This window comes from Carcharhinus amblyrhynchos, chromosome 34, assembly GCF_965287045.1.
Source record: "Carcharhinus amblyrhynchos chromosome 34, sCarAmb.v2.hapA, whole genome shotgun sequence".
Taxonomy (NCBI): Eukaryota; Metazoa; Chordata; class Chondrichthyes; order Carcharhiniformes; family Carcharhinidae; genus Carcharhinus; species Carcharhinus amblyrhynchos.
This window is the reverse complement of record NC_137357.1, coordinates 21,842,616-21,858,035: the sequence shown is the minus strand read 5'-3', so window position 1 is coordinate 21,858,035 and position 15,420 is coordinate 21,842,616. Positions and strand designations below refer to the sequence as shown.

Sequence of the window (15,420 nt, the reverse complement as noted above, 5' to 3'; positions counted from 1 at the left end):
TAAGTTTCAAAGGGAGATGAAAGACTTTAACACGTGTCATGGTTTCATCAATGAATGAGGGATACTTATTAAATTATATTTGGCCTATAGTGGGGAGTATAGGAAAACATTAAAAATTTTTGTTTTTTGAAAAAATTGAGTTCAAAGAAGTGCTGAGGACAATGGAATCATAGATGAAAGCAAAAAAGGATATTTAAGGAGAAATGCTGAGAAGATTTGTTGTTGGCAATATGGGGAAGACGTCCTGTGAGAAACAGCTCTGTGCTGGGAGAAGGTGCAGTTTGAATTCGTCATCCAGTCAAGCCAGAAAGTTCTTAAGCCGCGAAAAGCAGTTTTGTATCTGAAGGGTTCTTGGATTCCCACGGCAGAGTGGAAGTGAGCTTGATTGGTTGTGTGGTAAGTCTTTATTAAAAATTTGCCTTGGGTAATATTACTGAATTTTTATAGTTAACCATCGATCAGAGAGTTTTGCCTGGGTGATGTTTACTTGTGGGTCTGACCAGGTAGGAAATTTTTGGGGAGAAATGTTTTGTAAGACTAATTTTAACTGTGTAACTGTGCTGAATATTATGTGCTGAAGTTTTCTTCTTGTCATTATACCTTCTACTTAAAATTAGAAAATCCCAAAGGTCTTACTGGATTTCTTGCTGCTGAGAATAGTACATTTTCTTCTATTTTACCAAATACAAAAAAAAAAGTTTCTTCTTGGGATTTGGTTTGCTCAGCACTTAACATCTGCTGTAGTCGCAACACAATACGTTTGATCGATTCTTCTTCCATGTCTGGTGTATGACCAATTAGCTCCTTCCGACAGGGCGGCAGTTGAGTTGCTTCCAATTGCCCTCAGCATCCTTTGGCTATGGAGCCAGCTCTGAATTGCTATTGAGTGAATGCCTTGCTAAAAAATCTTTGCCCATCATGAAAGGACTAGATTTGGGCTTGTGATCCCACTTGATGGTCAAATAACCTTTGCTGCTCACACCATCTGGATTCCCATGTGAAGAATAACTCATGAAATTGTATTCCACAACTTTTAGGAGAGGAGGACGGAAAAGTGATATGTGAGAAATGTTACACCTCCAACCTCTGAGGCTTCTGAAACCTATCTATAATGTTTGGGTAAAAATGTAATGTAACATTAGCAGACTAAACACATTACTTATAGATACTGATTTAACCTGTAATAGAGTTTAAACACAAGTTGTACTAACCTTTGCTAGTCTTTCTGGATCACCTGGGTGCCTTGGAATGACCTTCTGCAGCCTCTGGAATCCATAGTCTATTGTGGGCTCATTCAGGGCTGTTGAATCAAGTAAGAAATTTATCATTTTACTTCCTGCTAAATTGAAAGTTGTGCATCAGAGCATAAAAGTTAATGATTTTTGTTTTGGTGTCCTCATCTGAGGAAGGATGTCCTTGTTATAGAGGAAGTACAGCGAAGATTTGCCACGTTAATTCCTGGGATGGCAGATCTGTCTTATGAGGAGAGATTACGTCAGTTAGGATTATATTCACTGGAGTTTAGAAGAGTGAGAGGGGATCTCATAGAAACTTATAACTTATCTCATAGAAACTTATAAAATTCTAACAGGGTTAGACAGGATAGTTCAGAAAGAATGCTCCCAATGGTGGTGATATCCAGAACTAAGGGTGATAGTTTGAGGATAAGGGGTAAACCTTTTAAAACTGAGGTGAGGGTGGTGAATGTACGGAATTGACTACCACAAAATGTAATCGAGGCCAAAATGTTGCCTGATTTCAAGAAGAAATTAGATTTTGCTCTTGGGGCTAAAGGCTTCAAGAGATATGGGATGAAAGGGGGGGAACAGGATATTGATTTGATGATCAGCCATGATCAAGATGAATGGCAAAGTAGATTCGAAGGGCCAAATGGCCTACTCTTGCTTCTCGTTTCTGTGTTGTCCCAGATTCTTGAGATGAAAGGCTTTGCTTTGTATTGGCTGTAAGGGCCATTTTTGAAAACAATTTGGGCAGTATCAAGCTAATTCCAAATGAGACAGGCCCACAGCTCAAAATTGTCCCTAATTTGATGGCAAAGTTCAGCTGAATGGAGAATTCGGAAATCCAAGTTAAAGGAAAGGATAGAAATGCAGGTTAATGGAGCTGAGGACTCAGGAAAGGTTAGTGAAGTTTCCAGACCATGTAACAGAACAGAGAGTATATGTGGTGGCAGGAATCTGACCTTAGGCAAAGGAAAAAAGTGACAAGTATGAGAAGGGAGGTGGTCAACGCAGGACTGAGAGTTGTATCTCAATGCCCACAGTGTACAGAACAAGGTAAATGAGCTTGTTGTGCACATTGAAACTGGCCGGTACAATGTTATGGGCATCAGAGAGATGTGGCTGTAAGGGGATCGGGGCTGAGATTTAAATATCCAAGGATATGTGTCCTATCGGAAGGACAGGCAGATAGGCAAAGGGGGCGGGGTTGCATTGTTAGTAAGGAAAGAAATTAAATTGATAGCAAGAAGTGATATAGGATCAGAAGGCATTGAATCTCTGTGGGCAGAGTTGAGGAATCGCTAAGGTAAAAAGACCCTGCTGGGAGTTATGTACAGGTCCCCTAGCAGTAGTCAGGATGTGGGGCAGAAAATAAACCAGGAGATAGAAAAGACATATAAAAAAGGCAATATTACAATAATCATGGGGGACTTCAATATGCAGGTGGACTGGAAAAATCAGGTAGGTAGTGGATCTCAAGAAAAGAAATTTGTGGAATGTCTAAGACATGGTTTTCTGGAACAGCTTGTGACAGAGCCTGTGAGGAAACAAGCAATTCTGGATTTGGTGTTGTGTAATGAGGCAGACTAGATTAGAGAATTTAAGGTGAAGGAACCCTCAGGGAGCAGTGAACACAATATGATAGAATTTACCCTGCAGTTTGAGAGAGAGAAGCTGGAATCAGATGCAACAGTGTTCCAATTAAATAAAGGTAATTGCAAAGACATTAGGGAGGAGCTGGCCAGAGTTGATTGGAAAGGGAGCCTAGCAGGGAAGACAGTGGAACAGCGAGAACAGGAGTTTTTGAGAGTTATTCGGGAGGCACAACTGAAATTCATCCCAAAGAGAAGGAAACAGGCTAAAGGGAGGATGAAGCATTCATGGATGACGAGGGAAGTCAAGGACAGCATAAAAATAAAAGAAGCGTACAAAGTGGGAAGGATTAGTGGGAAGCCAGAGGATTGGGAAGCCTTTAAAAGCAAGCAGAGGACAACTGAAAAAGCAATAATAGGGGAGAGGATGAAATATATATAAACTAGCTAGTAATATGGAAGAAGATAGGAAGAGTTTTTTTCAATTTATGGAAGGTAAGAGAGAGGTAAAAATAGCCATTGGACCACTGGAAAATGAGGCTGGAGAAGTAATAATAGGAAACAAAGCAATGGCAGAGGAACTGAATAGTTACTTTGCATCAGTCTTCACGGTGGAAGACACTAGTGCGATGCCAGAGTGGTGGGGCACAGGTGAGTGTCGTTGACATCACTATGGACAAGGTTCTGGAAGCTCTGAAGGTGGATAAATCACTTGGACTGGATGGACTGCACCCCAGGGTTCTGAAGGAGATAGCTGAGGAAATTATGGAGGCATTGGTGGTGATCTTCCAGGAATCACTGGAGGCAGGGAGGATGTGATGTGGAGATGCCGGCGTTGGACTGGGGTAAACACAGTTGTGAGACTTCTTACAGCAGGGAGGATACCAGAGGACTGGAAAGTAGTGAATTTAACACCGCCATTTAAGAAGGGAGGGAGGTAGCAGGTGGGAAATTACAGGCCGATTAGCCTGACTTCGGTCACTGGCAAGATTTTAGAGTCCATTATTAAAGATGACATCATCGAGTTCTTGGAAGTGAATTATAGAATAGGACTGAGTCAACACAGCTTTATCAAGGGGAGGTCATATCTGACAAATCTGTTTGAATTCTTTAAGGAGGTAACAAGGAAGTTAAATAAAGGAGAACCAGTGGACATGATTTGTTTAGATTTCCTGAAGGCCTTTGACAAGGTGCCACATCGGAGAATGTTAAATAAGTTAAGTGCCCATGGTGTTAAGGGTAAAATCCTGACAAGAATAGAGGATTGGCTGACTGGCAGAAATGATGACTATGACGTATAGGAGCAGAATGAGGCCATTCAGCCCATCAAGTCTGCTCCACCATTCAATTGTGACTGATATGTTTCTCAACCCCATTCTCCCACCTTTCCCCCATAACCTTTGCTCCCCTCACTAATCAGGAACCTATCTCCAATACACTCAATGACCTGGCCTCCTCTGAGGCAACAAATTCCACACATTCCCCATCTTCTGGCTGAAGAAATGATGTGGAGATGTTGGTGTTGGACTAGGGTAAACACAGTAAGAAATCTCACAACATCAGGTTAAAGTCCAACAGGTTTATTTGGTAATAAACACCACTAGCTTTCAGAACGCTGTTCCTTCGTCAGGTGAGCGAAGAGTTCTGATCACAAACAGGGCATATAAAGGCACACACAGTTTACAGAATATTGATTAGAATGTGAGTTTTTACAGCTAATCTGCTATTCAAGTCTTAAAGGTGCAGACAGTGTGAGTGGAGATAACATTAAGCATAGGTTAAAAAAATGTGTATTGTCTCCAGACAGGACAGTAAGTGAGATGTTGCAAGCTCAGGCAAGACATGGGGGTTACAAATAGTGTGACATGAACCCAAGATCCCTGTTGAGGCCGTCCTCATGTGTGTGGAACTTGGCTATCAGTCTCTGCTCAGTGACTCTGCGCTGTCGTATGTCGTGAAGGCCGTCTTGGAGAACGTTTACCCGAAGATCAGAGGCCGAATGCCCGTGACCGCTGAAGTGTTTGCCAACAGGAAGAGACTGGTCTTGCCTGGTGATTGTCGAGTGGCGTTCATTCATCCGTTATCGTAGTGTCTGCACGGTCTCCCCAATGTACCATGCTTCGGGACATCCTTTCCTGCAGCGTATCAGGTAGACAACATTGGCCGAGTTGCAAGAGTATGTGCCATGTACCTGGTGGATGGTGTTCTCACGTGAGATGATGGCATCCGTGTTGATGGCAGAGTTGTGTGTTGTTGTGGTATCGATGAAGACGAACATCTCTCCAAGGCCATCCCTACACCCCCACTCCTTGCCTTCAAACAACCGCACAACCTTAAACAGACCATTGTCCGCAGCAAACTACCCAGCCTTCAGGAGAACAGTGACCACAACACCACACAACCCTCCCACAGCAACCTCTGCAAGACATGCCGGATCTTCCTGTTGGCGAACACTTCAGCGGTCATGGGCACTTGGCCTCTGATCTTCGGGTAAACGTTCTCTAAGTCAGCCTTCATGACATACTCAGCACAGAGTCGCTGAGCAGAAACTGATAGCCAAGTTCCGCACACATGAGGACAGCCTCAAGTGGGATCTTGGGTTCATGTCACACTTTCTGTAACCCCCATGACTTGCCTGAACTTGCAACATCTCGCTTACTATGTCCTGTCTGGAGACAATACACATCTGTTTAACCTATGCTTAACGCTGTCTCCACTCACATTGTACCTTTAAGACTTGAATAGCAGATTAGCTGGAAAGACTCATATTCTAATCAGTATTCTGTAAACTGTGTGTGCCTTTATATGCCCTGTTTGTAATCAGAACTCTCCACTCACCTGACAAAGGAACAGCGTTCCAAAAGCTAGTGGCATTTACTACCAAATAAACCTGGTGGACTTTAACCTGCTGTTGTGAGACTTCTGACTGGCAGAAGGCAGAGAGTGGGGATAAAGGGGTCTTTTTCAGATGGCAGCTGGTGACTTGTGGTGTGCCTCAGGGGTCAGTGCTGGGACCACAGTTTTTTCAAAAAATACATGAACGATTTGGAGGAAGGAACTGAAGGCACTGCTGCTAAGTTTGTAGATGATACAAAGGTATGTAGAGGAACAGGTAGTAGTGAAGAAGTGGGGAGCTGCAGAAGGACTTGGACGGGTTAGGAAAGTGGATAAAGAAGTGGCAGATGGAATACAATGTGGAAAAAAGGTTATGCACTTTAGAAGGAGAAATGGAGGCATAGACTATTTTCTAAATGAGGAAATCAGAAACCCAAAGGAATTTGGGAGTCATTGTTCAAGATTCTCTTCAGGTTAATGTGCAGGTTCAGTCGGCAGTTAGGAAGGCAAATGCAATGTTAGCTTTCATGTTGAGAGGGCTAGAATATAAGAGTAGGAGTGCACTTCTGAGGCTGTATAAGGCTCTGGTCAGACCCCATTTGGAGTATTCTGAGCAATTTGGCCCCTATATCTTAGGAAGGATGTGCTGGCTTTGGAAAGGGTCCAGAGGAGGTTCACAAGAGTGATCCCTGGAATGAAGAGCATGTTGTATGAGAAACGGATGAGGACTCTGGGTCTGTACTTATTGGAGTTAAAAGGATGAGGGGGGATCTTATTTAACTTACAAGATACTGTGAGGCCTGGATAGAGTGAATGTGGATAGGATGTTCCCACTAGTAGGAAAAACTAGAACCAGAGGGCACAACCTCGGGCTAAAGGGATGATCCTTTAAAACAGAGATGAGGAGGAGTTTCTTCAGCCAGAGAGTGGTGAATCTGTGGAACTCTTTGCCACAGAAGGCTGTGGGGGCCATGTCACTGAGTGCCTTTAAGACAGAGATACATAAGTTCTTGATTAATAAGAGGATCAGGGGTTATGGGGAAAAGGCAGGAGAATAGAGAGGAGGAAAATATCGGCCATGATTGAATGGCGGAGCAGACTCGATGGGCCGAGTGACCTAATTCTGCGCCTATGTCTTATGGTCTTAAAGGGCAATCTTGCTCAGAAAGCCCACACCATGGTTAATGAATAAAATAATGTCATAATGGTGCACTCAGTGATGTGTGTGCTTCCAGGTTTGGCATCAATGAACCTGTTGGGAACATTGTTCAGGCAGTTTTAAGGGAGGTTTGCTTTATATCTAACCTGTGCTATACCTCACCTGAAAATAATTGACGCTGCAAATATTCCCATTCCCTTGGACTGACTTCCCTCAATTTTCATGAAAGGTAAATTCATCCAACGAGGTGGAAAATGGATAAATTCCTCTCAATTAGATTTTTAAATGAATCCTTAGATACTTGCCATATCTGATAAATAATATATTTTTAAAGTCCAGTCATGTTTCCTATTTATCCCATTGAATTCTATTGAGCGTAGAAAGAGGCCTTTCAACGCATCAAATATTAAAACTGCAATCTAATTAGTCCCTGTCCTTCCACAGAACCCTGCAATTTTTTGACTTCAAATATTTATCCAATCCCCTTTTGAAAGTTATGATCTTCTAGGCAGAGCTTCTTGAAGAGGAAAGGGACAAAAACAAAGAAAAAAAATAAGGGTGTTTCCCCTGGCTTAAGCATCTAAAAGCCAGAGGCCATTCTCAATTCCAGAGGACTCTGGATACTCAGCCATTGAGTATATTCAAGGTTGAGGGATTTATAAATTTTAGAGGAACAAGGGGTATAGGAATTGGATGTTAAAGTGGAGTTGAGATAAAAGATCAGTTTTGTTCTTATTGAATGGCAGAGCAGGTGAGAGGGACTGTATCATCTGCTCCAGCTCCTGTTTCTTATGTTCTCCCTCAGTAATGTGAAAGTGACTGCCCTTGACTACAAGGCATCATTTAGCCAAGTGTGGCATCAAGGAAATGAGTGAAAAGACTTTCTGGTGGTTGGAATCATACCTAACACAAATGAACATGATTGTGGTTGTTGGAAGCCAGCCATCTAAGCCACAGGACATTACTGCAGGTTAACGTGCGAGGTCCAACCATCTCCACTGCTTCATCAATCATCTTCCCTTCAACAACAGCGTTACCATTGTTAAATTCCTTAATGTCGCCCTCAAATGACCAGAAACTTCACTGGTCCAGCCATATAAATGCCGTGGCTATGCAACAGGTCAAAGTTTGGGAATTTTGCAGTGAGTAACTCAGCGCCTGACTTCACAAGGTCTATCCCATCATTTACAAAGCACAAGTCAGGAATATGTTGGAATACTCTCCACTTGTCGAGATATGTGGAGCTTCAACATCAGTCTAGAAACTCAACACCATCTAAAATAAAACATTCTGTTTGATTGGCACCCCATCCACAACCTTAAACATTCGCTTCTTCCTCCACTGGTGCACAATGTGGCGGCACAGTGGTTAGTGCTGCTGCCTCACAGTGCCAGGGAACCTGGCTTTGATTTCTGGCTTGGGTCACTGTCTGTGCGGAGCTTGCATGTTCTCTCCGTGTCTGCATGGGTTTCCTCCAGATGCACCGGTTTTCTCCCACAGTCTGAAAGATATGCTGGTTAGGTGCATTGGCCATGCTAAATTCTCCCTCAGTGTTGGGAATGTGGCAACTAAGGGGTTTTCACAGTAACTTCATTGCAGTGTTAATGTAAAAAAAACTTAATAAAAAACAATGGCAACAGTGTATACCATCTACAAGATGCACTGCAGCACTCATTAAGGTGACTTTCACCAGAACCTTTTAAACCAATGACTTGTATATGACTTGATAAAGCCAGCAGATGTGAGGAACACCACTTCCTGTAAGTTCTCCTCCAAGTTGCATACCATTCTGACTAGGAACTATATCATCTTGCTTTCATTGTCGCGATGTCTAAATTTGGGAACTCCCTCCCAAACAGCATTATGAGTTTACTTTTACCACGTGGATTTCAGAAAAAGGGGCTCATCATCTGCTTCTCAGTGGCAATTCGAGATGGGTAAAAAATGCTTTTCAGTGCCTCACAACGTAAAGACCCTGAACCTTGTGTGGGTTGGAAATTTCCATCAGAGGTAGTGCAAGGCACATGTTTCCTTCCCAGTAACAATCCAATGGGTTTCTTAGAGGCTGGAATTAGAAACTGAAGAAGCAACATCAATCAGATTTACTTGCAGATATAAATTCTGCTTCATTTACCAAACAAAAATCAGAACCTACACTAATGTGCAGGAAACAACTTCCCTTGTCAGTGTCTTAGAATATTCTTGTTTTACATATGGCTGTTCATAACATACACAGCTTGACTGGTTAATACTCAGAAGACATAAATACTCAAATTGTTCCATCTAATTTTAACAGTCATTAAACAGCATGGTGCATTTACAAATAGCTACGTTAAAGAAAACTACAAAATCAACTGGACATTCATAGTGAAGTCACAAATCACTCTCAATCATTAGATTGAATTTAACAGCGTCACTGAGTCGCAGCATTATCGCCTCTGAGTTAGAAGCTTTTGTCCCACTGCAGGGCTTGAGTACATAATCGAGGCTGACCCTTCAGCCAGTGCTAAACAAGCGCAGACTTTCAGATGATATGTGAATTGAGGGCCTATTCTCTCAGAGAAATTAAATTAAATAATAATTTATATTATTATTTATAATAATATAAATTATCCCATTCTGCTGTTCAAAGAATAGCAAGAGTTCTATTGTTATCCTAGTATCATAGGAAAAAAACCTAGAAAGGTCCCATTAAGGCCATCATTCCTGTGACAGAGTAATCCAATTAATTCCCACATTTGTTTCTGAAGCAACACACAAAAAGAGATTAGCGCTCATCTCATTTCTGTTTGTCAGACCCTGCAATGCATACATGGACTATTGTATTCACCTCCATAGAAACTTGGTGTGGAATTGTTTTCAATTTCCTGAGGATGTGAAAGGTGCAATATAAAATGTTTGGTCATCATTTATGGCAATATTTTCTGTTGCCCTCCTTTCTTAAAGCTTCTGACTTTGCTAATTTCCTCCATGCTTTTCAAATATGCTTTTGAATAATGCCCAATTTTCCCAGGGCCACTAATCCTCCAACTGGTTTTATGATATGTTAAAGATGTTTTCTGAATCCAAGTTGTTGTTTGAGCTTTTCTTTCTCCAGTTTTCTATCCTATCCGAAAAACACTGACTCTTGTGGGGAACGGTTCCAAGGATGACAACAATTCTATGGCTCTTCATCTCAATTGCCTTTCATCATATGTAATATTGAGTGAGTGAGTGATCTGTCAAACCAGGAGAACAAGATAACCAAGCCTGGTCCTGATCAAATGACATTCTCACACCCTTGTTCTTCGGAACAAGACGATTTCCCCTTTCCAGCGCAGTGTCGTAAAACTATGCTGGATGAGATGAGTTAAATCAGCACAAACCTCAATTCGGAACGTGCCCATAGTCCTGCGATCAGCCCAGCCCCCAAGGGCTGTCTTCATTTTAAACTGATTCCAGCTTTCAACATATTATGAAAATGAAAAATCGCTGAGTCAATCTTCTCCCATTTTCTCACACTAAGTTTTCTATTGAAATTGGGAATTCCTATAGTTATCAAAATACTGAAAGTCTCTACATGTTGCAAAAAAGTTGTACCAACTTTAAGAAGAAGATGACTGAAAAGTCAAGTAAGGGAAGATTCTATTCATTAAGAGCTTGCTAACAATTTCCAACAATTCTCTAGGTGGTGATTTTAATGTTACTGAGAAATATATCCTTGCAAGTAATTTAATAATTCACCAGTGGGAGGAAATGCCAGTGGCAATTACATCATCAGAGAATGTTCATCATCCTGTTTGGGATACTTGCCGGAGAGCTTGTGGTGATAAAAGGCTCCCTAGAGCACAAGCATGTGGCGCTGGAGGTGAGGGGAATGGGGGGAGGGTTTAGTGCTGTTCTGCTCCTTGGGTCCATTGTCCTAATAAATTACTGCCTCCACAACATACAGCTCGCAGATGGAGCTCCGCGATGCAATTGCAGCGATGCCTCCAGTGGGAAATTAGTGAGCTAGAATGGGTAACCGTATTTAACCCCTTCTGAGACCCAAGGTGGGCCCAAGGCCAGCTGTGGAATGTCTGGAGAGATGGAGAACTGTTTCTTAGCCCTGCCTCCCCCCACAGCTACCAAAAAGAAAAGATGAAGACACTGTTTCTAAGCAACCTGATAAGATTAATTGATTCTGGGAACTTAAGCATTTTGGATTTTAGTATGCTCAAAGCAGCTTTTATGTTTTCTCATTTCTGCATTATTTCTCTCTTATTTTCTGCTCTCCTCAACTGAAGATGCTAACTCATGTTGCAATAATTTCCCAGTTGCAGGTTGTCCATCAGTTCCTCACAGAATTAGCTGTGAGAGAGTTTATACTCGGGACATAGTTGTCCTCACTTTGGACCTCGAAACATGTTAAGTTTTTAATAGGTGCATTATCGGGGAAAAAAACACTCAAATCATATCCACAACTGTGAATTTTCAATTTCTGGAAACAAAAGGAATCAGAGAATATGTGATCAGGCGAGAAAATAATTTTACTGAATGGCAGGGCAGACTCGAGAGGCAGTATTGCCTACTCCAGTGGCTATTTCATATTTTTAAAGAATTGTAGTTGTGTTAATTCTGTGAATAATAGGAATTGAAGTCCAATGCTTCTCAGAAAAACATGTGGAAATATTGCCATGTGTTGACTGGGAGTAACTGGAAGAAAGAAATTACTATAATTAATACAGCATATTAGCAGACCTCTCATGATATTTCAAAGTGCTTCATATCCAGCAAGTTCCATTCTATTGTACCATTAGTGCTGGTGAAACCTCCCACAGCACTTCACATGAACATAACAAATAAAATTTGACATCAAGTCACATTAGAGGATTTTGAGAAAGATGACCAGGGATTGGTCAAAGAGGTATATTTTAAGACACAACTTAAAAGAGAACAGAGACATAGAAAGGCAGAGAGGTTGAGGAAAGGAATTCCAGGCCCCAAAGCCTTGGAAGCTGAAGATATCAAGTTTATTTTTTAGTGTCACAAGTAGGCTTACATTAACACTGAAATGAAGTTACTGTGAAAATCCCCGAGTTGCCACACTCCAGCGTCTGTTCGGGCACTGAGGGAGAATTTAGCGTGGCCAATGCACCTAACCAGCTCATCTTTAGGACTATGGGATGAAACCAGAACACCAAGCAGACATGGGGAGAACGTGTAGACTCCGCACAGACAGTGGCCCAAGATAGGAATCGAAACCGGATCTCTGATGCTGTGAGGCAGCAGTGCTAACCATTGTGCCTCCGTGCCACCCTTGGTGCCCAGTCGTGAATTGACTGAAATTGTGGAGGCTAGGACTGAAGGATGGCAAACATGTCAGAGCGTTATAGGGCTGGAGAAGTGATAGAGCTAAGGAGGGAGCCAGGCCACAGAGAACTATGAGTTGTGTGACTTGCCCTTTAGATTTTTTTCTTTACATTCCTAACAATAGGGGCAGCACGGTTGCACAGTGGTTAGCACTGCTGCTTCACAGCTCCAGGGTCCCGGGTTCGATTCCCGGCTCGGGTCACTGTCTGTGTGGAGTTTGCACATTCTCCTCATGTCTGCATGGGTTTCTTCCAGGTACTCCGGTTTCCTCCCACAGTCCAAAGATGTGCGGGTTAGGTTAATTGGCCATGCTAAGAAATTGCCCCTTCGTGTCCAGGGATGCGTAGGTTAGAGGGATTAGTGGGTATAATATGTAGAAATATGGGGGTAGGGCTTGGGTGAGATTGTGTTCAGTTCAGACTTGATGGGCCATAGGGCCTCTTTCTGCACTGTAGGATTCTAATACAGTGGAGAAAGTCACCGTTGGGGCTGGCAACTTCAATGCCACTTTCCCCAATCGCTGCTACAAGCTGCAAAAAAAAAGGAACTTTCTGCCCATTAACTTTGCCTCTCCTTCTCCACAGATTCTGTTAGACCTGCTGATTTTTTTCCTAAACTTGCTCTTTTTTTTCAGGAGCCAATATAGGTCAGTGAACATTTACAATGAGATACATTATTGTTTCGGTGAAAGCGGCCCACAGTCATTTTATACAAAACAAAGCCTCGTCAACAGCAATGAAATGAATGCCAGTTTATTTATCTTTGGTTTTGTTGATTAAGAGAGGAAGGTGGGCCAGGATATGAGGACAGTTCTCTGCTGTTGTCTCAATAGCATCATTAGATCCCACTGAACCACTAGAAAGGCTCTATACAAAGTTGCTAACAGAACAATTCTGCACTAGAGCACCAGCACGGATTAGGTGCTCAAGTCTTTGAGTGGGGATTGAACCCAAAGCTTTCTGATTTAAAGATTAGACTGCTGCCAACACAGCCATGCTGGAAGGTGACTTTTTAAATATTTATTTATTATATTTATTGGTATGCATGTGAGCACTTGAAGGGCCATTGCATACAAGGCAATGGACCAAGTGCTGGAAAATGGGATCAGGATAGGTGCTTGATGGTCAACACAAACATGACGAGCTAAAAGGCCCCTTTCAATGCTCTAAAACTCAACTCACCGTTCATGCCAGTGGGATTTTCCCATCCTGCTGCAGTGAGCAGAGATTTGGCTGGCTGTCAAATTCTCTGACCTCACCGCAGTGGGAGCATGGTGTGAACGGCAGGTAAGATTGCATCCTTAGACAGTGTTGGGAAACTAGCAGCAGTTCAAGCATTATTCAATACCATTGGCAAAAGTCCAGTTGCTTTCCTATTAGGTCTGGTAGACTCGATGAGATTGAGGTGCGTAAAGAGGAGGTGTTAACAATTCTTGAAAGTACGAAAATAGATAAGTCCCCTGGGCCGGATGGGATTTACCCTAGGATTCTCTGGGAGGCTAGGGAGGAGATTGCAGAGCCTTTGGCTTTGATCTTCATGTCACCATTGGCTACAGGTATAGTGCCAGAAGACTGGACTGAACATTGTGTAACGGAACCAACGAGGGAGTGAGCTATCTTCGACCTGGTATTGTGTAACGAGGCAGGAAGAATTAGGGATCTTGTTGTGAGGGATCCTCTTGGGAAGAGTGATCATTGTATGGTTGAGTTTTGGATGCAGATGGAGGATGAGAAAGTAGGGTCCCGAACCTGTGTCCTCTGTTTGAACAGAGGGGAGTACGATAGGATGAGAGAGGAATTGGCTAATGTAGATTGGGGGCGCAGATTGGTCGATAGGACGACTGAGGAACAGTGGAGGATCTTTAAGGAGATCTTTTTTGGTGCTCAGCAGAAATATATTCCAATGGTAAAGAAGGAATGTAGGAGAAGGGATAATCAGCCGTGGTTATCGAAGGAAATAAAGGAGAGTATTAAATTAGAAGCTGATGCATTCGGAGTGGCTAAAAGTAGAGGGCGAGTAGAAGATTGGGAGAGGTTTAAAAATCTACAAAGAATGGCTAAGAAGTTGATAAAGAAAGGAAGAATAGACTATGAAGCTAAACTAGCACTAAATATAAAAAAGGACAGTAAGAGTTTTTACAAATATATAAAGAGGAGGAGGCTGGCTAGAGTGAATGTTGGACCCTTAGAGGATGAGAGGGGGGATTTAGTGGTGGGAGATGAGGAAATGGCTGAGGCCTCAAAATAAGTTTTTTGTCTCGGTCTTCACGGAGGAGGAAGCGAATAGTTTGCCTGATATTAAAGATAGAAGGATGGCAGGAGTTGAGGGCCTGAGTGCGATTACTGTCACTAGAGACGTAGTGCTTGATCGACTAGCGGGACCGATGGTGGACAAGCCCCCAGGACCGGATGGAATGCATCCCAGGGTTCTGAAGGAAATGGCAGAGGTGATAGTAGATGCCTTAGTGATTATTTACCAAACTTCGCTGGATTCCAGAGAAGTGCCGGAAGATTGGAAAACGGCTAATGTTACGCCGCTGTTTAAAAAAGGTAACTGGCAAAAGGCAGGGAATTATAGGCCGGTTAGTTTAACGTCTGTTGTTGGAAAAATGCTTGAATCCGTCATCAAAGAAGAAATAGCGAGGCACCTGGAAAGGAATGGTTTGATAGAGCAGACGCAGCACGGATTCGTTAAGGGGAAATCGTGTTTGACAAATTTATTGGATTTCTATGAGGATGTGACTAGTGCAGTAGACAGAGGGGAACAGGTGCATGTGGTGTTTCTCGATTTTCAAAAGGCATTTGATAAGGTGCCGCACAAAAGGTTGCTTCAGAAGGTTAGGGGGCATGGAGTTGGGGGTAAGGTGTTAGCATGGATAGAGGATTGGTTGTCTAATAAGAGGCAGAGAGTTGGTATCATTGGGTGCTATTCTGATTGGCGGTTGGTGACTAGTGGAGTGCTGCAGGGATCGGTGCTGGGGCCTCAGCTATTTACCATTTATCTCGAAGATCTGGAGGAGGGGGCTGAGTGTAGGGTGACGAAATTTGCTGATGACACGAAGATGAGTGGAAAAGCAAATTGTGCGGAGGGTGTGGAAAGTCTGCAGAGGGATCTGGTTAGGCTGAGTGAGTGGGAGAGGACCTGGCAGATGGAGTACAATGTTAGCAAGTGTGAGGTTATCCACTTTGGCAGGAATAATAGTAGGAGGGATTACTATTTAAAGGGTGAAAAGCTGCAGCATGCTACGGTGCAGAGGGACCTG

General features: G+C 42.7%; 1 protein-coding gene across 5 annotated transcripts in view; it reads right to left on the bottom strand.

Annotated features, from left to right (window-relative positions):
* Positions 1–15,420, bottom strand: part of LOC145361426 (transcription factor COE2) — a 305,378-nt gene that overhangs the window by 50,559 nt on the left and 239,399 nt on the right. For all 5 annotated transcript variants that reach the window (XM_080217170.1, XM_080217168.1, XM_080217171.1 and 2 more), the window contains one exon: positions 1,212–1,300. In XM_080217170.1, the coding sequence (XP_080073296.1) occupies positions 1,212–1,300 (89 nt within the window). The remainder of the gene's footprint in view (positions 1–1,211; positions 1,301–15,420) is intronic.